We start from the raw sequence: 24,681 nt of genomic DNA, 5'->3' as shown, positions 1-24,681 counted from the left end.
GTGTGATTATTGTTCAAGCCAGAAATGTCACTTTTTATCACCCAACAAAAGTATTTACAAAGTATACAGAATATATACAAAAGAATATTAATTGTAGCTATTTGCAGAAAGCAAAGAGAGGGGAACGCTTTACCTGTCCATCTATGGGAAGGTGATTGTATGGTATTGTGGTAGGCAGAATTCAAAGGTGACCCCCAGTGACCCTACCCTTGGGTGTGGTGAAAGTTGCGAATATGATGGATTTCATTCCCATGATTAGGTTGTTACATGGCACAGCTGACCTTAAGAAAGAGAGGTTATCCTGAGTGGCCCTGACCTGATGCGGTGAGCCCTTAAAAAGGACTGGGCTCTTCCTAAAGAAATATGTAAAGCATGAGGGGCATTCTTTGCTACTGGCTTTGAGAATGAAGGAGACCACAATGGTAAGGACTGTAGGAAGCCTCCAGGAGCAGAGAGTGGCCCCCCAGCTGACAGCCAGCAAGGAAACAGAGACTTCCGTCCTAAAGCTGCAAGGAAGTGAATTCTGCCAACAGCTTTGAAGAGGACCCCAAGTCTCAGGGCTGCCTACATGATGTCAGCCATGGGAGACCCTGAGCAGGGGACCCAGCCACTCTGTGTCAGACTCCTGAACCACAGAAACTGTGAGATAACAAATTTGTGTCATTTTAAGCTAAGTTTGTGGCGATTTGTTACACAGCAATAGGTAACTAATGTGAAGGCTGTGGAGTACTGTACAGCCATTCCAACTGGTGGGGCCCATCTGCATGTATGCACCCAGAAGGAAGCCCAAGATTGCTGCTGTTTGAATAAGGGAAGATGCAAATATATATTTTCACAAAACTAAAGCCGTCTGTGAGTGGCAGGAAAAGATCTGGAATGATAACGCCAAAGAGCCAGCTAAGGAGTGGGATTTGGCAGAGGAAACTTTCACTTGTTAATATGTACATTTTTGTGTTGCTGGAGAGTTTGTGTTGGTGGAGGGTGGTTGTCTTATTTATAAGGAGCATGCATTTTGTTTCTAATTGAAAAGACAGACCAAACCTTTAACAACTCTCCACTGGCCCTGTTGAGTCCAAACTCAGTACTTACTGAGGCCCCCCTCGATCTGGCTCCCCTGGCCTCCAGGCCTCCTCTCCCGCCTCTCCCCCAGCCGCCTTCCAGCTCCACTGCATCCCCACCTCCAGCTCCCAGAACCCACCCCACGCTGCCTTCTGGACCTTGGCATTCCTCTTCCCTCTTTGTGCTATTCTTTCCCCCTTGTTCCTCATGAGGCGTGTGGCTTCTATTCGTCCTTCAGGGCTGGTGCTTCCTGAAATATTTTCTTCCCTGTTCTTCTGGCACCATCTTCTCTATGTTTGTTTTCTTTTTCCTTTTCCTTCTTGGCCCCCTTTGCTAGCTCCGTTTCTTCTCCCTGGCCTTTAGCTTCATCCTTGACCTTCTATTCTCTCTCACCGGGCAAGCTCCTTCCCATCCACTGCTTCAGTTCCATTGCTCTGCCTCAACTCTCACACATCCACCTCTAGCTCAGACATCCCTCTGAGCATGACATTCAGAGAGCCTTCTTCAAAACGAACCCCCACACTTCTCCAGGACACAGAAACCCTCAGTAAATGACACCATTGTCCTTCCCATTTTGTAGGACAGAGATCTGTCTTCTCTCCTTTCTGAAGCCCAAACACTTTTCTTTATTGTACTGCTCCTCCCTTCTCACCATGAGCGTGATGGCCTTGTACCTGATCCCCCTGCAAGTGCCCTGTACCTCTTCCAGAAGGCTCTTTTTTTTTTTAAGGCAACCTTTTTTTTGGTGAGGAAGATTGGCCCTGAGCTAACATCTGTTGCCAATCTTCCTCTTTTTTCTTCTCCCCAAAGCCCAGTACTTAGTTGTATATCCTAGTTGTAAGTCACTCTAATTCTTCTATGTGGGATGCTGCCACAGCATGGCTTGATGAGTGGTGTATAGGTCCACACCCAGGATCCGAACCAGCCAACCCTGGGCTGCTGGAGCAGAGCACATGAACTTAACCACTTGGACAGGGGGCTGGCCCCTGGAAGGCTCTTCTTAAAAACACAACTCTGACATTACTCCCTACTGAAAATCCTTCAAAAGCTTCCCATGGTCCTAGGGATGAAGACTCAGCTTATCTGACCCAAGCTCACATCTCCTCTTGCCCTCTGTGCTCCAGCCTCTCTGGCATTTCAGTGCTTCTCTCCAAACGGCCTTGTTTCTGGGGCTTCTGCCCTTGCTGGCCTGGCCTGGAGTGTGCCCTCCTCACAGCCTCCCATCCCGTGGTTGGTGCCTAGTTACCATGTGTTTCCACAGAAATCCTCCTCCTCAAGGAAACCTTTCCTGATGCCCAAACTAGACCAAACCCCCGATGTGGGTGCTCAGAGCCCCTGTTCCTGTTCACAGCCCTTCTCACAGTTTGCCATGAAGGTTTAGGTAATTCATGGATTCACTAGACTGAAATCGCCAAGGCTAGGGACCTAACCTGTTTTCCTCCTTTTGTGTCCCCCAGACCTAGCAAGGACAGGCACTCAACAAATAGAAATGGAAAGTTAAGGGAGAGGAAACAGACCAGGACAAAAGGGAGACAGTCCCTGGGGTAAAGAATAACCTAGCGTGATTGGGATGCAGGCTCTGGGAAGATGGAACTGGAAAGGCCAGGTGATGGCAGAATGGGAAGCCTTCAGATGCCAGACTAAGGAATTTGGGCTGTGTTTTGTGAATCGAGGGAAGTCAGCCAAGCTTTCAGAGCAGGACAGCAGTTATATGATCAGCTCAGTGAAGACTAAATGGGATGACCTAGTACATTCTAAAAAGCCTTCGACAGTCACTGGATTGATGTTGGCTATGTCTCTGAGAACAAGGGCTTCTGGAGTGGATTATATTTTCTCTGTGCTGTGCTTACCGAGTCTTTGATATTCCTACTGTAAGTTACTAACACCTGAGGACTTGCCACTAGGAGGTCACAGTGCTTCATCCATTAGCTGTTTAGGAGGCGAATAGGGCTATGACAATAGGCAGTGGAGCATTTCTGCATCTTTTTTAGCAAGGAATCCAAACTTTTTTTTGGTATAATGGTTCTTTTAACAGGTGTTTACTGAAGTGAGCAAGGATTTGCTGCTATTTGGAGCCCGAGTGGCAGATGAGACCAACTTCTTGGGGCACAGTGTGAATTAAACCCTGAAGGCTGCTGCAGCGGGATGCCCAGACCACACGTAGACCACCTCCACACTTGCAGAGTTGAGGGGAGCTCAGGTAAGGGGTCCCTAATCACTCAGTGACTAGCTTGGGAGAGAACATGCTGTAACTGGAGGTGAGGCTTTGGTGGCAGTTTCGGCTTCAGAAGCCAGGTTGGGATTACTCAATCACTCCTCCCTCCACCTCCTGAGGGACCCTAGGTTGTAAGCAGACCTACCTCTCTCTCTGTAACTGTGAGCGTGAAAGCAACCAGGACGTTCCTCCACTCTAAGCTGTAAAGAAACAATTAACTACAGTTAATGGCCCATAATTTGTTATTTCTGTATTCTATTCCCAAGGTTCCCTCCTAAGTTATCACCCAGGAAGAAACATAAAACTGCACATAAAACTGTGTATTTCATAGAAACAAAGGAAGAGAGCTCTTTTTTGCTTTATCTCCCTCTGATTTAAAACAATGGGTCTTCCTAGCTGGAAATGAGGCTCATTGCCTCGCATCATTACGATGCAGACGTACATATGGGACTGCCTACATAATTTGTGGGACCCAGTACAAAATGAAAATTGGGGCCCTTGTTAAATATAGTAGGAATTTCAAGCCTGCAATACAGGAGCATTAAACCAAGGGCAGGGCCCTTCTGAGTGTGGGGCCTTGTGCGACTCTAGAGGCTGCTGACACACAGAATGGTCTGAGTACCAGGAGGACGAGGGGCACTTCACCCCGAGGAGCTCAGGCACACAGCAGAGCCTCTGCAGAGAGGGGAGGGTCAGCAAAGACCCAGATGAAGCATGGAGTGGCCAGAGGGCCACTTCTGAGGGCGTGGATGGTGTGACCCAGGGCAGCATTCTCTTGGTGCTCCTCCTGGTCCTGATCTGCCTGAGGGCCCAAGGATCAGAAAAGAATTGGGGGCTGCCTTAGGACATTGGAAGGAAGGGGCGATGAATGGATGTAGAGAATGCTGGCATTGAGGAGGCATGATGGGGAGTTTCTAGGCATGGAATTATCCCTGTTTTGTTTTTATTTAATCAACCAGTTTTTTTTTTTAATCTGAAGTAGAATATATCAAATTTAGATGAATGGTTTTTTTCCCTCTAATCTTGCTTCTCTCTTTTCTCCGTCTTGGTAAATGATCCAACTGGGTGGATCACTGTCCATCCAGTTGATCAAAGCAGAAACCGGGAGCTGTCTTTGATTCCTCCTCCTTTTTCACCTCAACACCGCTCACTAAATCCCACCAATTCTTTCAGTGGCCCTCCCTAGCCCACATATCCACTCCTCTCCACATCCACTGACACCAGCATCATTTCTGGCCATGACTGACAATAGCCTCCTCGCTGACTGGCTTTTGAATCGTACAGACTAGGGTTTAAGTCCTCATTCTGCCACATGTTAGCTGAGTGACCTTGGGTAGGGCTCTTCACCTTTTTGAGCCTCAGTTTCCTTATGTGTAAAATGAGGATACTAATATCTATCTTAAAGGGTTGTTGTCAGGACTAAATGAAATGATGCAAGTGGCTTAGCACATAGTACGTGCTCAATGAATTAGTTCCTTCTCTCTCTTTCCCTCTCCACCCTTCAGGCCTTAGTTTAAACGTTGCTTCCTTAGGGACCCCTCTCCTGACTTGCACAGAACTCGGTGCAGCTTCCCACAGACCACCAGATTGCTCTGCAGCATTCCTCACACTTACCTGTCTTCTACCAACAGTTCTGTCCATGAGGACAAGGATCCTGGCTTTCTCTGCCTAATGAGGAGTAGGCACTCGGGTTTTATTTGACTAGTATCCTCATACACAATCAAGGTTCCTGGGCATGAGGTCCCTGTAATGTTCTCCCCTAACTGTGAGTGAGTGGGCAGATGACCACATTACATGAACAAACAATGGAGACCAAGAGTAACACATCAGATTCAGGTTAGACCCAGCGCGCTGGGGCTGATTCATCATCACAGACCCTTTCGTGAGACAGACCTGGGTCAGGGAAGGCCCACTCAGGGCAAGCCTGACAGCAGCCAGGAAACTGGGTGCTCCAGGTCAACAGAGCCAAACTTCCCTGAGAATCAGTGGAGCTGGAGCAAGGATGTGACAGCACGAGGGGCAGGACAACACTCCTGGAGAAGGAACGAAGGCGGAACTCCCTGGTTCATTGACTCAGGGCCCCCTGAGAGGTTGGGCCAACCCCTTTCTCCTCAGGCCTTGGCAGCTCCCCAGTGGATGTTCTCCACTGAGGCCAATTGCATGAAGCGTGCAACTAAGGGGCCAGTGCCCTAGAAGCCCAAAGTGGGGTAGGGGGGGCTGGTTTCTTTTAACTTTGTGAAACATACATGTAGAAAAGTACATGAAAGATATCTGTAGAGACTGGTGAATTGCAAGGTGAGCATCTATGAAACCCACCACTCCGATCAAGACCCGGAGCATCTCCAGCACTCCAGAAACCCAGCATCCTCCCCAACCTGCTCGCTCCATCCCCCGAGAGATGCCCAGGCCCTGGCTGTTGTAGTGACCATGTCTTTGCTTCCCAAAATAACAGTTATGTTTTACCTGGTTTTTAACTTTTGCAGAATGGAATCACACAGCACATAATTTTGTGAGAGTCATCCATGTGGTTGTGTGTAACTAGTTTATTCATTCGTTGCTATGTTATATTTCTGTGGATGAATGTTTCACAGATTATTTATCCTTTGTCCTGTTGATGGACATTTGTGCTGTTTCTGGCTTGTGTATCTTCTGTGCCTTAAGTGTGAGGCTTGCAGAGGTAGTGGGAGTTCGGAGTGAAGGGAAGGGAGGGAAAGAAGCAGAAGCAGCTCTCGGCATGGGGGTGGGGTAGGCAGAGGGTCAGGCAGGGCTAAGGAATTGCAGAGCAGGGCTGAAGGTACCATGGAGGAAAGGGCGTCAGAGGGCTCCTTAGAAGTTTGCTCCTACTGAGACTACGGGGTGCACTTCCCCCCTGAGGGCAAGTGTTTTGCCTTCCTAAGGCCATGGTCAGGAGGTCTGGCAGGCATGGGCTTGACTCCTCCTTCTGCTGGACCTGCTGTGGGACCTGACTTCTCTACTCCCCATGGGGTGCACGGCCAGCTCTGCATGCTCAGAAAGAAGGCTGGGGGAGGCAGCTTATAGCAAAACACTGCCTTAGAAGGACAGAGGAAACACCACACACTAGTCGGGCAGTCACCTCTGGTGCCTCTCCTTCCCCAGGATAGGCACACATCAAGAGGTTTGTGTTTGGGAAGTTCAAGGATCACCCACTTGCACATCCAGATGCTAGCCAGAATGAAGGTAAGGTGGCCAGAGGCCTGAAAGGAAGGGGCCACCATTGCTGACTGCTTGCCCAGCCCTCACCTGCGCTGAAGCGAGGCTGCCCCGGGGAGCCCATCTCTTGGAGACTCCCAGTAGCCTAAGGCAGAGCTCCCCACCCTAGCCAGAAAACCTCTCCCTGGCAACACTCCAGCCACAGTGGCTGAATCTGCAGTATTGACACTGGGGACTGTCCGGGCTGGAGATGGCTGGGAGTCTCTACCATCCCCAGAAAGACCTGACATATTTTCCTCCTCTCTAGTTTGGCAGGTACAGGAAAGAGAAGTGCCGTTGCCTTGGAGCAGGGCAGGCTGCAGGGAAAACAAGCAGGATTCCTGCCTCCTTCACCTTCAGGCTACCCTGGAAGGCAGGTAAGGTGTGAGAACTCAGATTCCAAGCAGACATTCAAGTGCGAGCTTTGGCAGGATCCCACCCCCATGATGCAAACATGCCCTATGTCCTCATGGATATTCAACAGCCTCTTGGGTTGATTGGACAAACATCCCCACAAATGAGAAATTGAAGCCGAGTAGGGTGGTCAAGGCCACACTCTAAATAAGAGAACTGGAACACAGGTCCCAGAGACCCAGGGTCAGGGCAGCCCAGAGCTGCGCACACATAGGCACGTGCCAAGGTAGACACTGAGCTCTCGCTTCAGGACAAAGGTTGTCTTAACCCCTGATGGAGTCGGTGTCTGCTGCCAGTTGATCTCAAATACAGATTGGTCCCTGTGCTAGACATGGAAACATTATAGTTGAGTGAGGGAGTTCCACCTAAGAAACTTGGTAAATTTTGGTGAGTAGCTAATTCCTTCTTGCAACATTCGTACATCATTTAATACACTTATGGATTTTGGAAATAAATAGTCCTATGTAAATCCAATGTAATAGCACTACTACTTTAAAATTAAGGGTTCCCTTGGAATTGCTCCTGAACCCTCCTCTACCCTGGTGTGGGCCTTCCTTTTATCCTCCACGTGGCCTCTTACTGTCCCTCCCATTTCATCTTCCCTTGCTTTCCAGCACCGACTCCCAGCTGGCCCTGACTCAGGAGAGATTGGGTATGTACCGGCAGTGGCTGGGAGTGTGGCCTCTGGAGGCAAAGGACCTGGACTCAAACCATGGCTCTGCTGCATAGTTGCTGTGTCACCTTAGGCAAGGGGATTAAGAGAGATGTTGTCTCAGTCACCTTATTTTCAAATCAGGATATAATAGTACTGACCTCAGCAGGCTGAGAGAATTAAATGTTAATTCATGGCAAGTACTTAAATAGTACCTGGGCCATAATAAATCTTAACTGTTATCATCTTGTACAGAAACCTCAAATAGCTATAGAACTGAGACCAGTGTTTGTCCTGAAAGAGACTTTCAGACCTTTTAACAAATATTTCCTGCCTTCCCTTATTCGCTAAGCAGAGCACTCCGGCTCAGTTCCCCAAACCGGCCCTCCTGCCTTGGCTCATGCTGACCCAATACCACCATCAGTCGCTGTCCCTCAAGGGCAGGCTCTCTCTGGTCAGATGAGTCCATGGACTGTCTTCTTTCTTTGAGCCACATCTAACTAGTTAGCGTTCAAGTTGCTGTAGCCACTAGGTTGTGGAGGCAAGCTGAAGTCATCAGACATGAAAAGTATCCTCCAAGTGACCACTTATAAAATTACATCCATCACAGCTCATCTCTCCTGTCTCTGCATCTAAGATTGTGAGTTGTTCTAAACTTCTGACATTGAAAATACAACAAAAATAGGTACCAAAGTACAATTTAAGTTTTGCAAAACATGTAGAATTTCATAGTCCTTAAAGTATTGTTGGTAAACTGCTCAAATGAGAGCAGTCATTGCAAATGAGGATCTGAGAGTCAGACCCATTAACAAATGAAGAGAATAGCTGCATATAACCAATTAGATGCTTCCTGGGGGATGATCTGAATATCAAAGGTCTAAAGGATTGAGAGACCCTCAGGAAAACAGAGGCAGCCCTTGACTAACTTTTGCAAAAAGGACCCTGACTGATTGCACTGTGGGAATCAAACATGAAATGATGTCCTATTGTGCAATCATGTAATTTTAGGAGGGAAATATACATAAAATATTTTTTGGTCTAAGAATTAGCCTATAGTTGCAATAACATTTTGTTAACAGATACTTATTTTAGTAGTTTCATTTTGCAAGATAACGTTCCAGTTGAGCCTTTTTCACTATTTACCATAAGAAACTCTGGTCTCCATTTTAAGTGGGTTGACTCTAAGAGGCTTTTTCAGGTCCCAGTTCTTTTTGGATAACGAGAGCCTTTTAATTTATCTGCCCAATCTTCCCTAACAGACGGCACACTCTTGAGAGCAAATGCCAGAGACAGAAATGCCATGTCACCTCATGAGGCAGTGAGGGCGGGGATGCATCTAAGTCACCAGTGAAGCCTGTGCAGACCAACAGCCCTCAATTACTTGTTAAATGAACGAGTCACCCAGTGTATCCAGAGCTGTTAGAGGCAGAGACCCATGGCTGAACCTGTTAGGGTCCCCAGCAATGAGGGGTGACTGTGTGACCTCAGACACTGTCTCTTGTCCTCAGCCCACTCTGGGCTTTTCAGGCATTGGCAGTGACCTCTAAAAACCTGGAGTGCTTTGAAGGGCAGGGCTATGTGGAGGATACGAGAGTGGCCAGGGTGATCTCCTGCTGCCACCCCGCTGCCCTCCCCATCAGGCAGCACACAGGAGCCGTATGCAGTGGCTACAGGTGCCCTGGTTCATTCCTGCCTGATGTGGTTCAGAACTTCCTATGACTGTTACTGAAACCAAAGTGGGTTAGCCTCCTGGCAAGTTAAATCAGACTCTCCATCAGAAGGAGTTGTCACACAAAGTAAAGTATATTAGCAGCAGCAAATAGGAGGCCATGTGGAATCATTTCCAAAGTTGTGGCGTCCCTGAACAAAGCAGGGGCTTTTTATTTTGGATGGGGAATGAATATTCAAAAGGGGAAAGGTGGGTATTCGCTTGGGCAGGCTCAGTTGGAAAACATGCTTCAGCGTACACTGCAGGTTATGGTAATAAGGCCTAAGCTCATTCCGAGGGGAGATCCTAGCATTAAAAATAAGGCTTAGTCTTGTGATTGGTGGTTGGTGAGCGCATCTCTTAAATGCTTTCAAACCCACCCTTGAGTTCCTTGGGGAAATTAGTGACACCTTGAGCTTCATAAACAGACTGAATGATGGTACTTTTCCCAGTCCTAGGGAAGGTGGGTGGGGATTTGGGGAGGAATTCAACTGCAATCTGGAAAGAGGAGGTTAACTTCCTACTTGGGGGTGGGGGAAAGGAGAAAATTGGCACCAATGTTCACCCCTGCCCCGGGGTGCCAGCTGCTTGGGAAGGAACTGCTGATATTTTGGCGCTTTAATAGCCTCCACGCATAGGACAAAAAGCAAGGCCAGCATACAACCCGGGCCCAGGCCTCTGCCTCCATCTGTGCTGCACCGAGGTAAGGCCCACCTGGCTCTGCCGCCCCTGCCCCTCAGCCTGGAGAGCTAGCCCACGTTACGGCTCGGTCTTTAGTAGAGAACCTAAAACTCATCAGCTGTTCAGCAAAGTGAGGCCACAGCAGTCTCCAGAGTACTCGGGAGTTCTTAGATGCCTCCTCAAGTCCAACAAGCAATTTCTCTCTCAGCCTCCTTCCCGTTGCTTTTATACAATTTTAAAGCATCAGTGCAGACCTGCATCTGTTAAAAAATTTTTTAACTCTTTAATAAAATGCATATATGAACTTTAAAGTCTTTGAGTAGTGATGCATTTGCAATTTATTGTAAAATTCAGATCAGAATGCTTTAAGGTCAGAATTTTAGCTCTGTGGGGTGGCAGGCCCGGGGCAGGGTCAGTTGTCTTCTAGTTTGAATACATGGCGGAACGGAAGCACCGTCTGGCGCTGATCATTCAGGATGTCTGCCAGCAGCAAGAGACAGACAGAAATGCCATCTTACCTCATGGACAGCGCGGAGAGAGGCATTTACTAAGCAGGCACCTTCAACCCCTTCTCTGTGGTAAGTGCCGTGCTCTAGACAAGGAAATGCTCACTTCCTCACCTGCCCTCGGACAGCTCAGCTGGTCCTGCAGGGCTGGGATTCCAGCTCAGGCCTGTGGGCTCAGAAACGCAGGTTCTTGGGCCAGCACGGTGGCACAGTGGTTAAGTATGTGTGCTCCACTTTGGTGGCCCAGGTTTGCAGTTCAGATCCCGGGTGCAGACCTACACACCACTCCCTCAAGCCATGCTGTGGTGGCATCCCACTTACAAAACAGAGGAAGATTGGCACAGATGTTAGCTCAGGGACAATCTTCCTCAAGCAAAAAGAGGAAGATTGGCAACAGATGTTAGCTCAGAACCAATCTTCCTCACCAAAAAACAACAAAAAAACCCCCCAGGTTCTTTCCAGATAAACTAGTGATTTTGAAACTGTCTTTTGTGGCGGTGCTTCAGAGGTTCTCTTTAAACATTTGCTTCAAATGTCATCTTCAATATTAAAAATCATTAATGTATATAGTCAACTGTAAAACACACGAGTTTAGGCTGCCTGAGACCTCACAGTAAGGCCTCCACAGCTGTGCTTGTGCGGGCTTCTCAGGGGTCGTTGATCAAGAGGGTTGCTGGCCTCGTGCTGTGATCTCCAGAACTCAATGCTAGAGGCTCTCACCATAGAATAATTTTAGTGTTTATTATAACCTTTGGGTGTTTCTTATCTGATATATGGAGGATAAGGACTGAAAACAGATGTTGGATATTCCTCTATTAATCGCTTTTTTAACGCTACTTCAGTTTTGTCAATAATAACCAGAGATTGCAGGCAAGCTTTGACTATTACCATTTGCAGCCACTTATCTGTATACGGTCAGGACTTTTCTCCATACCATACAAAGAAAACAAATTCAGAGATAAATTGGATGCTGACACAGTTCATAACTATCCCACTTGCATTAGTCAAGTCACTCGCCACCCCACTGTTTTAAGACAATGTTATGACTTGAACTTAGAGGATTCATGCTAATAACATGGTTTTAGGTACGTGAAGGGTTAAAAAGAAAAACAAAAACACTGGATTATAAAAAAACCTTTCAATTTTGCTTAGGATGGAGAGGAGAGCTCACAGTTTAAGCCTTCTGATAGCAACTACTAAGCTCTTCTCCAAGATTTCTGGCTTGGCCAACTCAAAGAGAATCAGGTTAAAATAGCTATTTATCTAAGACAGTCTTCTGGAAGCCCAAGAGCACTGAAGGGGAGGGGTCAGGAGAGAATGTTTCTTATTCAAATTTTGCTGTTAATTTACTGCAGCAAAACCTGGGATAAGTCTTTGCTGCTCCCTGAGCCTCAGTTTCCTCAACAAAAAACCAGAAGGTCGGATTCAATCAATGATTTTCAGACTTTTATCTGAAGCACCAAACCCTTTCTTCAATCAGATCTTATCTGGACGTCTGATATGGCATGGGCCTAGGGGCTCCCTCTCCACAAAGGCCCCAAAGAACAGCAGGAAAACCACGGAACTAGATACTCTAAGGTCCCTCCCAGCCCTGAATGTCAGATTTCATATCCCCCGGTCCACCTCCTGGCCGGGCCCCTCCCTCTCTCCTGCACCAACTAAGGGGCTGAGCTGATTTATCCCTTGCACTGACTAGAGAACCACTGTGGCAACCCAAATCCAGGGCTGAACAACTGTTTGTGGGTGAACACGACACATTTGTTTAGTTTACATGGTCACTGAGGCTACAGCAGAATCAATGCTGTTATAATAGGCAAGTAGTGTCAGCAGCAATACACAGTGTATTTCTTAAACAGCATCCAAGACTTGTGGGTTACATTTGCATTTTTTTAAAAAAAATCTTATAAACCAATTGGGAAACAGTTAAAGGCCAATTTTAAATTTCACTGAAAATACAACTGAAATGCAACTGCTATGAGCAATGTAAGAAAAGTTGACTAAGAACTCGGATATGATAGACAAAACCGTAAGTGGTAAATAAAACAGCATAGCAGCATTTAAAAGCTTTGTAATTCCCATTTCAGAGGGTGCCCCTTCCCCTTCCTCTCATGCCTCTGAACAACTGCCTAGCCTTGGCCAGGGAGGCAGCTGCTATCTGTACGGAATGCATGGCAGATAAACTTTACACACAGGGGAGAGGAACAAAGGGCCCAGTGTGGCTATGTGCTGGGGACAGTGGCACTCATGTTTAAGAGTCAGAGGCTTAGGAGGGTCGCCTCCTATTCCTGCTCTTGTTCAAAGCCTCTCACACATTCTAGTCCTGCCCTTGAGATACCTTGTCAGTAACCTCAACTTAGAACAAATGTTCTTAGAAGATGTAATTAGAAGTTAAAGAGCTGGGACTCCTGCCATGTTATCCAAAATACCAAATGGAGAGTCAGTCATTTTGCTCCACAGCCCAGGGCCCACTTAACTCTGCTGTTAGCCCTATCCTCAGCTAATGCAATCGGGTGGGTGCAGCTGCAGCCCTGGGGACAGGTCACTTGAACAGGCACCAGCAAAATGAAATCCTGCAACAGACCCTTCAAATCAGCCTCATTCTTAAAAGATCAATAGAGGTCAGCACCAGAGTTAACAACTTCAATAGGCATGGGATCTCCTAGCCTCGTGTGCAGTGGCCAATCATATCAGTTGTCTCAAGGACAGCAGCCTGTAATCTTATTCTAAGATATACCTTCAATTCTCATTTTGATATTTTTTAATAGTGGAAATCATTTAACAGATCCTCTGGCACCATTCTGTTTATTCCCCTTTAAATCTGCCACAGTACCTTTTTAATCCTTAGAATATTTGCTGACACAGAAATGAACAGTGGGCATATTAGCAAAATTACTAAAGAAAAAGCTTTCTGTATATCCTTACTAGAAAATCTCAGTGGATGAAGGCAGCCCTATCATCTGTGGACTGGGAATAATGAGCCCAAAGTACAGCACGAAGGGAAACATTGAGAGAGTGCCAGGCTAGGAAAGTTCAGGGATGAGGAGGACATCGTGCAGTTCAGGGCCACTGTTAAGTACCCCATTGCTTCAGACCAAATTCCTCCACGTGATGGCCTGAAGAAAGCTGGCCTTGTCCTTAAAGAACTGCTTTTCTCCATGTACAGCCATCGTCCACGGGGCAATTCTCTGCCTTTCAACTTCAACCTGCACCGTTCAGGTCTCACCAGCATCCTGGCTCTTCCTCCTCCTACTCCCAGCAGCTCCACACCCATGGCCCCTGACAGCCTCGCTAGGTTCTCCTAGTGTTTTAACTCGCTAAGGGCTAAACCATTAGACCTCAGGAACAATAGAAGCTGTGTAGACACACATTGGCTATGACACACTTTTCTACAAACTGATCTGAACGCAGCCTGGGCTCTATGATGGACTGAAGACAGCTGAAATGGTACCTTCTCCCAGAAGACAGGCTAATTCTGAAACACCTGCTGGATGGCACGCACAGCTTTCAGACTGGAACCAGCTGAGCTGTTTTTTTAAGTGCTTGTATACTTTAGGCAGAGAGTACATCCATAAAGTGACCCTGGAACGCCTAAGCCAGAGTTAAAGCACTTCGGGGAGTTCTGAGCAGATCCTGTTCAGGGCCCAGCCAACTCACCACACAGATCTTGGGCTGACGACACCAGAGCTGGGCACCACTCAACACCAACCTTCCCTACAGAGGAAGTATGTAACACCGTGGGATGGGAAGCATACCCAGCAGCGATGTAAGGGAAAGAAAATCCACCCCTATGAAGAGCAGGAACTAACCAAGTGACTGGAAGCTATGGCCTTGCTCAGCTGGTTGCAGATCTAAGGAGCATAGTTTCCTCCGTGTGTGTGGAGGAAGGAGCCCTCTAGTAATCATATCCAATTCAGTGTCTGCCCCCAAGGTCTCTGTCTGCCCACCCATGTAAATACTTTCTAGCCACCACCACCCCCAACATCTCCTTTCACTCTCCCACCACATGCAGGGTCTGTGCTTAACTGCCGCTACAGGTGCAGCTTGATGCCCCTGGGTGGGCTGGGGTTAGGGGGCCAAGGCACTTGCTGCCCTGAAATCAGAGCAGTAGCAAAAAAAGGAGCCTGGAGGCCAGAGATAGTTTTAATTACTCTTGATGCTCAGTTCTTCAGATAAGGAAGAACCACCCACTGTGAAGATGCCTGACTGCTTTGCCTTTTTAGCTGTGGAGATGTTAGGGGCAAAACCATCAAGAAAGTGTGTTTCACAGCTTGGGCATCATGGTGCAGCTCCTTGCCAAGGTCCAGAGTTGAAAAGAAATCTGTAGTTTTCCTTTGCCAAAGTTCAGTTTCCCAGCAGCACCTCAAATTGCTTCTGTGTAAAAGGGAAAAGGGATGGAGAGAGGACAGACCACAGGAAAAAGAATTAGAACATGTTAGCAAATGCTACCATGCGGAACACTAAACTTTATTCACTTTATTTATATATTTAACAGATCTAAAGTATTTACTTCTTGCTTTGACAAAAAATGAAAAATATAGGAGCACTGACTGACTCCTCTTTAGGAGAAAAGGGTTATATGTACAGCTACGGAGAGTTACGGTTCCTCCTTTACATACAAAGAAAAATATTAATAAAAAAGTGCTTCATTGATCAAAAAAGGGCTAAGAGCTGCAAGCATTTATTCACACTGTACATCAGACCCAAGAAACCCGTATCATAACCTCTTGGCACCTGTCACTAGGAACTGCACAATCTTCAATTACACTGACTTCTCCCTACCTGCACGGCCAGACCACACAGAGTGTGGAGAAGAACTACACCCTGTTTCACTAAATTCAAACTCCGAGCAACCTGCTGCCACTGGGAAGTCGGAGACGTGCTCAGAGGCGCTTGGCTTTGCCTGGACCAGCAGCTCCAGGGATGGCTTCTGGGCCACGTCTTCACCACACCCAGACACACACAGCAGCCACCTTCCTGAGACACAACTTGCCCTTGGCCAGGGAACTGCTTCCAAAAGTTCACAAGAGTTCCCTGGGCTCACCCCCACCACACACCACAATCTGCCCTGTTACCAGTTAGCAGCTTTTAGCAGAGCCAAACATGGCCCTTCCCCCGAGAGGGAGGGCAGGCACAAAACATGGATGCCAAGATTACAAAGCACAAACCTAAACTCCTCTCCACCCTTCCCCATACCTACCTCCACCACAAATATTTAAGGCTCTTTAGGGACCACATCAAAGCTTACTGAGGAAAGATGCCCAGAATCTCCTACGGGCTGTGTCACTTCTGAAAGAACCCTGCAGAGTCATCAAGTGGCCCCTCACTGCTGGCCAGGAGCAGGGCAGGGGGACTGTTGGACCCTTCCCGCTGCCCCAAGAAGGGAAGGAGGAAGGCTGATTGTATGGGACATGCTCCCTTTTCCAGAGGCTTGCACTCTAAAGGCTGATTCTACCCCTTAAGAGGGAGATCCATGATTTGTTTGGTTTGGGAATGGGGAAGTTTTGGAACCCTGAGTCTGGATTTCCCTGTGCTGGCTGAGGAAGAGATTGTTTGGGGGACCAGGCCCCAGAAGGGGCTTCCAGGTGTGCCTGAGCTCAGGGCAGGCTTTGGCCTTGGCCACAGCAGCAGAACACTGCACTCTGGCCAGTCTGCACTCTTATGCCTGAGCGTGGGAAGCACTACACAGCCTGGCAGAGGGAGGCAGACCCATGACAGTGAAGGGAGCCCTAGACAATCTGAGTCAAGTTCAAAACAGAATCCCATGGGGGAGAACATGCTGGCCACCCATTCCCAGCTCCTCTCACTTGCCTCAAAGGAGCATACACCTTTCTTCCCCAGAGGAGAATCTGAGGGGTTCCTTTTACTGTGTGTCACTCCCTCCAAATACCAATCCCATTTATCTGTCTAGAAGGTGAGACTCGCCCAGCTTCTCAGGAAGGAGAGGGCACCCGGGGCAGTTCTCTCCCTTGTAGCAAAGGCTTTTCCCAACAAGCTCTGATGTGGCGCTGGCACAAGGAATGGTCACAAATGTCAGCACTGGCTTTCTTCCCTGCTCACTATCTCAGGCCTCCACTCCTGACTCTAGGCCGGTCAGAGGCTGGAACCAAGCCAACCCTCAGCATCACCTGACAGCAGGCGGCTCAACAGTTACAGGGGGACTGGCAACCTCTGGTCTTCCATCCAAAAACAAAAAAATTTAAGACAACCAGGGGACATTTTTCTTTTTTGGAGGCAGAGGGAGGATGGAAAAGGGAGGAAAAAAACAGGAAAGAAAAATCAATCTACAATCCAGTGGTACATCCCAAATTTCTGTCACTCTGCATAGGTGGTTCCATGCCCCCATTCCAAAGTGCACAGGCCTCTGAGTCTGCCCAGGCTGTGTGGGCCTGTCAGAGGAACAACAGCTTGGCCTCTGCCCACCCCAGTTCACTGAGCTTCAGTTTGAAGTGGCAGCAATGGGCTTATCCAGTTCAAGATCAATGCTGGAGCTTGTGGGATGCAGGCTGCTGTAGCAAGACTTGCACACTCGACTAGGTTCAAAGAGCTGCTGGCTTGGAACTGGAACCTTCTGGTTACAACAACTGGAGCAGAATACGTTCCCACAATTCCTTGGGATGAGAAGAAGACATAAAACAATGTTAGTTTTGGTAATGAGAATGGAGTGGGGAAACCAACTTCAGAAGACAGAACTTCACCGTACGTAATTTGGATGTGCTGGAGACTCCTCTAAGATCAAACACTTTTATTTGTCTAGCCCAGAAACAAGCCAAGCAGGGAGGGGATCCCCACCTAGCATAGTCACACACCACTTTCACTTTAGGGCCAAGGACACTTGGCAACCTCACCACTATGGCTCAAGGTTACCAGGTGTACAGAAGGATGCTGCTCAAGAGATCTGTGAGAACAAATGGGCTGAGGGCAGAAGCAGCTCCTAGCTCAGTGGGTAAGTCCTGGCCCGGGAAAACCCAGTGGCCACAACCACCTGGGCAACAGCCTCCATATAGTTTGTGATCACAGAGGCCAGAGTTCAATGGAACTGCCTCCGAGCTCTTCAGATGAGAGAAACTACCCAGCCCAGCTGGGTAGTGAGAAGCCCTGCCCAAAGGGCCACTTCCCCAGAGGCTCAGAGGCAGCAACATGGAGAATAGACTGCTGCCATCTAGGACTGCTCTGCTGCCAGCATGCAAAGCCAGGAGACAAGCAACCAATGACACATGCTCAGGGTGAAAGGACAAGAGCACAGATGAACACACATGCACACACACTCCCTTATTAGATAGGTGTCAGTCAATTATGGCTCATTCCCCAACCCGCACGCATCTCCAGGGAATACTAGAGCTCTATCTGAAGGTTTGACTGCACTCAGGCTCCAGGAGTCCCTCTTTTCCGCTTGAAAGCCCAGCTCTGATGCATCTGTGCAGCACAGCTCCGCACACCCAAACAGATGCTCTTCACAGCTAACAGGACAGGTAGCTGGCAAGGGATGGGTTTCTGCTCACCTTATAACCCGTCTGCTGGGTCCCAAAGTACAAATCAATCCCAACACACCCAAGAACGGGAGACTATAAGGAGCCTGACACAGCCCACCAAAGACTTGGGGAAAGCAGCTAAAGGGAAATCCTCCTTCTCAGCCAGCATCACTCACTACCTTTTCATTTATGCTCCTCAGAATGCAAACCCACTGCTGGATTAAGGACCACTTAGGCACAGAGGAGAGAATACGGAATACCCTTTGGGGACAAAAGAATACCACAAAAGGAAAAGGCCAGACACGGGGCAATGGAAAGACAGAGAAGTAAAACAAACACACAAAACTTCATCTACTAGAATGCAGTTAAGTACTTCCCAACTCTGTTTCTGAAAAGCATGAGTGGGCAACACAGAAAAATTACCTAAATCTATTTCTGATTGTCTACATTTATTTAACATACCTGTTAGAGTTGGCTCAAAAAGCATGACATGAATTTGATCGGTTAAGCTTTTCTATCTGACTTCTCTCAGGGGATCCTGACAGACCCTAAATGGATTCTTCCCTTAAAGTGTCCCATGCTAAAACAGTGCTTGGGAAAGACCACCTCTGTTCAGTCTGGTCTCTTTAAAAAAAAAAAATAGGAGTGGTGATGCCGTTTGATTTGGAAGTCACTAGCATCATTCTGGCATGACTGACCCAAAAGAAACAGCTCTAAAAACCCAATTGGCTACTCCACAAGCCCAGCCCCTGCTGAAGCACTGCTTCTCATCACAAGCAAGATGGCTCAGCTGAGCTGTGAGGTCGGAGGGGAGTACACGGCTGCAGTGTGACTCAGCCCTAATGGTTTCCTCAGTCAGCTGCTTTGATTTCCCTGCAAGCCCACCTGCCTGCCTGCCTGCCCTCTCAGCCCCAGGCTTCATCCCAATGAGTGCAGAGAGGGGAAACGGCAGAGTTAGTGTGGACAAGTTATTGTAGATGTGTGGACGTCACAGACAGGTTGTTGCAAATGCTCACCACGTTTGATCAACACGGTCAGTGTCCCTGCAAGGAGGGGAGAAAGAGCTCAGAGGAGAAGCCAAACAAAGACATCTGGGCTTGGGGTGCAGGGTGGGGAGATACACAGTCCTACAAGCATCATTACTAGACAAAGAGGTGGTTTCATTTTCAATCTGGATTCACTAGTGTGGGCGAGCTGTGTCATGATTCAGATAAACTGCCTATCCCAAGAACACTGAACATCCTCCAGATAGTCATCACCCCAGCTGGGACAAAGCATCCCTAGCAACTCACTGCACCAACTGAGAAGGAAGAAAGAAGTCAGGAGCCTACTCAGCTGTCCCTTCTAGTATCCCCAGCTATGTCTGCTCACCACTGGCACAACGAAAACAAGTTTGGGGTCAGGGAGCAGGCGTAAGAAGTAGGAAAATGAAGTTCCCTGCCCACAGCAGGAAAACTATTTTTGCTCATAGCAGCATGCTGAAATGGGAAGAAATCTTATTCTAGTAATAAGAAATGGCAGTTTGGGCGGTGGACCAATCCTGGAAGTAAAATTAAAAAAAAGGGACATCATTTGTACATTTCAAAATTTAGTCATGATCACTCTGAATTGGAAGAAAGACACCAAATGCAGTTCTGCAACCACCAATTATAGAGGCACAAAAGATGAGTCGGGGTCCTGTAAACCTGGGGTCTGTCTCAGCCAGAACACTGCCAGCCCAAGGCCTGCATCTCTCCATCTGCAGGCTCCATGGGCCAGTCTCAGCCTCCACATCCCTGTCCACCCCACCACACACCCCAGTGGCACCTGCAGTGGTGCTTCCTGCTGGCAAGCCAGAAGGTGCTGTCGCACGCATAGCAGTGGGCCGCCAGGTGGTCAGGGAGCCAACGGGTCATCTGTAAAACATACAGGGCCAGGTTAGTGACAGGAGATGGGCCATCCAGCTGGAGCCAGCAGAGCCATGCTGGGGGCAGCAAGAGTCACAAGGACCACATTGGCTCTGGTGGCACCAGCCCAGGTCAGATGTCAGTAGTACAAGAAAGGCGTCCAAATCGTTTCCCTGGAAGGGACTCGAAACTCCCCTGAGATAAAGTGGCAGGCAGCAGCACCCTGTGTGGCTGAGAGCTGGCAAGGCTCCAGTTCATAGAGGCAAAGAGGAGAGAGGGCCAGTTTGCTGAGTCTCCCTGGCACAGAAATTCTAGGCTCGATGGGGTTTCACAGGCGCTGAGATTCACAGAAGCTCAAGGCTACATGTGCTATGAGGTCACTCCTTAGCCAAGGGCATGGGGAAAGGATAGGGAGGAGAAGAACTGCAAAAGAGTTTCATGGGTGGCACTCAGAACAGGGGCTGAGCCTGTACCTCTGTGTCCTGTTTATCCACCTGCTCCCAGCTGGCTTCAGAGAAAATCTCTGTGCTGCAGCGAGACAAACAGTTCTGATCCAGATTGCTTTCCGAGTCAGGGATTGAAGTCTGTTGGCAAACAAACACAGCTGAACAGAATGAACCTGGTCTCCTCCCAGAAGAAGAAAGGGGCTTGGTAAGGAAGGGAGCACTGGGGACATGGGGTGGGCCTGGGTGTTAGGGCTGCCAAATCTGTAGGTGCATCAGCCATCAAGAAGTGGGTTGAGCAGGTGCAGAGACAGGGCTGAGCTCAGCTGGAAGAGAGATACAGAGGTCTAAGGCTGCGTGCAGTGACTCTGGAGTGCAGACAGGCTGTGGGTTCTAGAAAGTGAGTGGGGCAGAAGAGACCAGAATGGAGTGGGAACTGAGTGTCAGCTGCTCCAAAGAGCCTGTCAACCCAACCCTGCCACTTACATGTGTGTGTTGAAACTGAGTGCTTTGGGCATGTCCTCCTCTCTCTAAAGGACTTTTCAGGAAAATGAGAAACCATCATCACTAGGAAGTTAGTTTGAACTGAAAGTCATTGGATGAGCCCGCCTTTAATGTACACTGACTGCTTTTAGAGCCAGGCTCACACCTGAACTTGAACACATCAAGTCAGACCCACCCAGTGAGAACGCCTCCTTGAGAATCTCCCCTCAGGTACCTGCAGTTCCAGTCACCAGGCCCCCTTACAGTGCCAACTCCTCGACAGTACTAGAAACCAACCCCTTCTCCCCATTTCTACTGCCATCACTTGCCACAGGGTGGGTATGAATACCTGCTAAAAAAAGAACTAAACCTTCACAGTTACAGCCCATGTTTGGGGAGGCTAACAGTTACTAGCTACTGGGTTAGGACAGGCACTACGATTTGACAGGACTATTTCACACTGCCTTACAAATATTCGGCCCAGTTGTTCAAGCCCTTCTTAAGATACATAATCCTCTCTCCAAAGAGATTTGACCAACCACGTAGTGAGTGCTAACTCTCTTCCTTGTTCTAACTGCCTAAACAGGACACCTGCGGAAAATACGCAAGGCAGAAAAGAAAGAGGCAGACGGCCATTCATATGCCCTTCTCCAGCCTCTCTCAAGAGGGCTACTCTGGACCTTTCCAATTCTTTTAGAAATCTCTACCAATCATCATGCAGTAGGCACAAAGGGTGCTCAGCCTCAGTGTGCCCTGACTCCTTGGACAGTTGTGGAGGCACCATGATGTACTCACTACTTCATCCCCAAAGTCCCCATTGAAGTGCAGGGAGCTGGTCAGGTACTGGCTCTCCAGGCGACTCCTTAGCTCCTGGACTTGTTTCTTCAAGGTCTCCACTTCCTGCTGATGACCTGACTCAATCTGACGCAGGCGCTGTTGGATAGTGTCCGTGTACACAGGCATGCCATCATCATCCAAGTGGCTGCGAGAAGGCTGGTCAGGGCTGCCAGTTGCAGACGGCCTCCCCGAGTGGCTGTGCAGCCACTTGTGCAAGTTCCTTGAGTGTAAGTGGGCAGAGCTGCAGCTTGTGACAGACAGCTGGCGACTCAGTGAGTCCTTGCTCCTACCAGCCTCCCCATTGGCGCAGTGCCCATTGGGGGTGGGGTACTTCTGGAGGGTGCTAAGCCCTAGGGGCTGCTGCTCTGAGGCCTTATTTTCAGTCTCTGGGGCACCATTGCACACGAGCCCCTCTTTACATTCGGCTAAAGGCAAGGCACAAGGAGAATGCATTGGGCTGTGGATGCTGTCAGGGGAAGTCCTATGCACCAAAGATCCCACTTGGGGCCTCTCAGTCAGGCTCCTCTCCAAAGGCCTGGGCTCCAAGGCTTGAGGAAGCATGTCCTTGCCACTGAACCTGCCACTGTTTACCAGGCAAGGTCTAAGATGGCCTTGGAGCTCACTTTCTGACTTCACTTTATCTTCCATTAACATGTCCATGGAGCTGTCTGCGTTTGATCCTCTGGCCTCAAATGGGACTTGGGAGGGCAGCAGAGAACTTGACTGTGAGGTACCATAGCCAGCTTGTGCATCTACTGGGATTGGAAGAACTGCTTCCTCCCTGTCCTCTGCCACAGCTCCTGTGTGAGGCTGTTCTACAGGGACCTCTTGGGCATCCTCTCCCCTGAGAGGCTCCTGGAGAGAACTGGGGAGAACAGGATGACTCCTCAGAGCAGCAGCATCCAGTTCCGGGATTTGATGAAGTACAATGGCAGAGCCCTCAGGGATCTTCCCCCTGTTCTCCTTTTCTAAGAGCACCTCCTCTTTGACCTGCATCTCAATGCTCCCCCTGTGGGCAGGCTCCTCTACCCCACTCTCCTCTTTGGTGGCCTCTTGCAAAATGTTCTCCATCTGCCCCTCGGCCACTCCAGCTGCAACAGACAGCTCGGCGCCACCCAGCACTTTGGTTGGCTTCCCCAGGCTGTCAGGATCAAGAGGTTCCTCTCCAGGACCAGCCAGGCTGCTCAGTTCTAGTGAGCGCCGGTGCTCCTGCCACTTCTCGTTAAGGCTTGGGTCACTGCTGCGCCGGCTGGCTAGAGGCACTGTGTTGTCGCAGGCTGTGGTCAGATTGTCAAATGATCTAGTCTTTGGTAGCCTACAAACAAGAAGTTTGGGGGAAATGAGAATCTGAAGCTGTTTGGAGGGAAGTAGGAGACAAGAGGTTTTAACAGGCAGTTGTTTCATAATTGGGTCTTTCATCACTACTCAAGAAGCTACGGCATCTCTGAAATGAGGCTCAGACTGCTGGAAAGGCAAAGCTCCGAACGAGTCCTCCTTCTAGTCGGCAAATTTCCTCTGGTCCCACCCCTACCAAATGCCTGATACATACCGTAAGCTAACAGCAAATGCTATTTTAAAAAGATGTTCTTCATGGTACTGCTGTGTTTCTCAACTAGCAGCAAAGGAAAATAGCATTGTTGATTTTCTGCTATTACAATATTTTAAATTAATTTATTATTTATCAGTCTGAATTCAGTAAAGCTAATTCACAGGTTTAAAGCCAAACTTTCTATCATCTGACAGCATCTGCCTTTCAAGCCCAAGAAGACAAATCATGGCAGGGAGGCAGGAGCACAGAGTAGTGACTGAGATTCAAGCCAGAGGGTCACAAGGAACCCAGAGGATTTGCTCCATCACTGCTTGGTACGTGCAGCAGAGCGATGTAGTGACAAGGCCCAACACCCTTCAGGAAACGAGGCTCTTATGGCCTCATAGCCCAGAACCATTATACCTTCCCTGAGAAAACTTTAGAGATCTAAGAAAGATGTGGGGAGCCAGACAATGTCATGATCTCTGACCCTCCCTGGCCACGTTCCAACACAGGAATAACCCACACAGAAAAGGCCCCTTAGCATCAACCCTGGGCTCACCGGCTCAGGGGTGGATCATCAGGGCTGGTGCCAGGTGCTGGGTATGGTGCACAGCTGTCGTCCACAGGGGTGGACGGGGAAGGGCAGGGCAGATACACTGCACTCCACAGCATTAGATTGCGCACGTGGCACACAGGGTACAGCACCTGAGGAGAGAGCAGTGGACACAGGTTTAAACAAGTCCCAACAAGCTTTTAGAAATGAGGGTCAGGAACAAGCACCAAGCTGGAACACCCAACAGGTCTTGCACTATCTCCAAAGGGAATTAGCATCAGTGGATGCAGGTCTCTCTCCCAAGAAGGCCTATAAAGGACTAGAGATTTTTTGGGGGGACAACATTTTTCACCTGCGAGCCTCTTTGCCGGCATGAAAATCTAAAGGATTTTTTAAAATATCCATCTCTCATTAATTATTTCTTAGGTCAACTTTATTGAATGTCTGACTTTGCTCAGCTTAATTTGTTGCTTTTACTGCATAAGAAAGTGAGTCATTCTGCTAGATGGTGGTTGTCTGTTCCCTGGTATAAAGGCTTGGCTTTAGAAGACACTGTCAAACCTGTTTTACAGGATCATTTAAATTAATCATGTGAAAACGAGGGAATTTTCTTCCTGTATTGTCACTTCTCCAGCAGGCACAGTGAAGGAGAGAGAGAAGCAGTTAGTGTAAATTTTTCCTCTGACTACTTAAATGTGTGAAAGATATATTAATAGTCCAGCAAAGCAATATAACCTCTGATTAGCCTCCTTTTGACTTCTTTAGAATTTAAGATGCATTCTGACAAAGGCATGTTACAATGTATTAACTCTCAGACGCAAGTCCTCTTTTTCTCTGCTTAACAGAAGGTGTTCCTTTGAGGAACAAAGTGTTAAAGGACCTGCCTGTTCTCTGTGTGAGCAGAGAATCACACAGAGATACGCATGCTAACGTCACAGAATTTTCTGCTCTCAGATAGAAGCTGCAGTAGATGTCAGTGCCTGTTGACACTGGAAGGGTGCTGGGGGCCTTCTGAGCTATCAGGGTCATCGAGG

At 48.4% G+C, this 24,681-nt stretch overlaps 2 protein-coding genes across 35 annotated transcripts in view; one reads left to right on the top strand and one right to left on the bottom strand.

Moving 5' to 3' along the window:
* Positions 1-21,515, top strand: part of LOC106827226 (collagen alpha-2(I) chain-like) — a 70,620-nt gene extending 49,105 nt beyond the window's left edge. For 3 of the 5 annotated variants that reach the window (XM_070516365.1, XM_070516369.1, XM_070516368.1), the window contains 3 exons: positions 3,095-3,259; positions 6,753-6,861; positions 7,513-15,103. In XM_070516365.1, coding sequence (XP_070372466.1) covers positions 3,095-3,181 — 87 coding nt within the window. In that variant the 3' untranslated portion in view covers positions 3,182-3,259; positions 6,753-6,861; positions 7,513-15,103. Of the gene's footprint in view, positions 1-3,094; positions 6,473-6,752; positions 6,862-7,512; positions 15,104-21,312 lie in introns of those variants that run through there. The other 2 variants (XM_070516366.1, XM_070516367.1) reach the window with 2 other exon arrangements.
* The window catches only part of MTMR3 (myotubularin related protein 3), a 142,386-nt gene continuing 132,572 nt past the window's right edge, over positions 14,868-24,681 (bottom strand). For 17 of the 30 annotated variants that reach the window (XM_014835002.3, XM_070516343.1, XM_070516346.1 and 14 more), the window contains 6 exons: positions 23,654-23,799; positions 21,522-22,878; positions 20,274-20,384; positions 19,721-19,809; positions 18,931-18,957; positions 14,868-17,053 (listed from right to left, as the gene is read on the bottom strand). In XM_014835002.3, coding sequence (XP_014690488.1) covers positions 16,882-17,053; positions 18,931-18,957; positions 19,721-19,809; positions 20,274-20,384; positions 21,522-22,878; positions 23,654-23,799 — 1,902 coding nt within the window. In that variant the 3' untranslated portion in view covers positions 14,868-16,881. The remainder of the gene's footprint in view (positions 17,054-18,930; positions 18,958-19,720; positions 19,810-20,273; positions 20,385-21,521; positions 22,879-23,653; positions 23,800-24,681) is intronic. The other 13 variants (XM_070516347.1, XM_070516352.1, XM_014835011.3 and 10 more) reach the window with 4 other exon arrangements.

This window comes from Equus asinus, chromosome 8, assembly GCF_041296235.1.
Source record: "Equus asinus isolate D_3611 breed Donkey chromosome 8, EquAss-T2T_v2, whole genome shotgun sequence".
Taxonomy (NCBI): Eukaryota; Metazoa; Chordata; class Mammalia; order Perissodactyla; family Equidae; genus Equus; species Equus asinus.
This window is presented reverse-complemented; position numbering and strand designations above follow the sequence as displayed.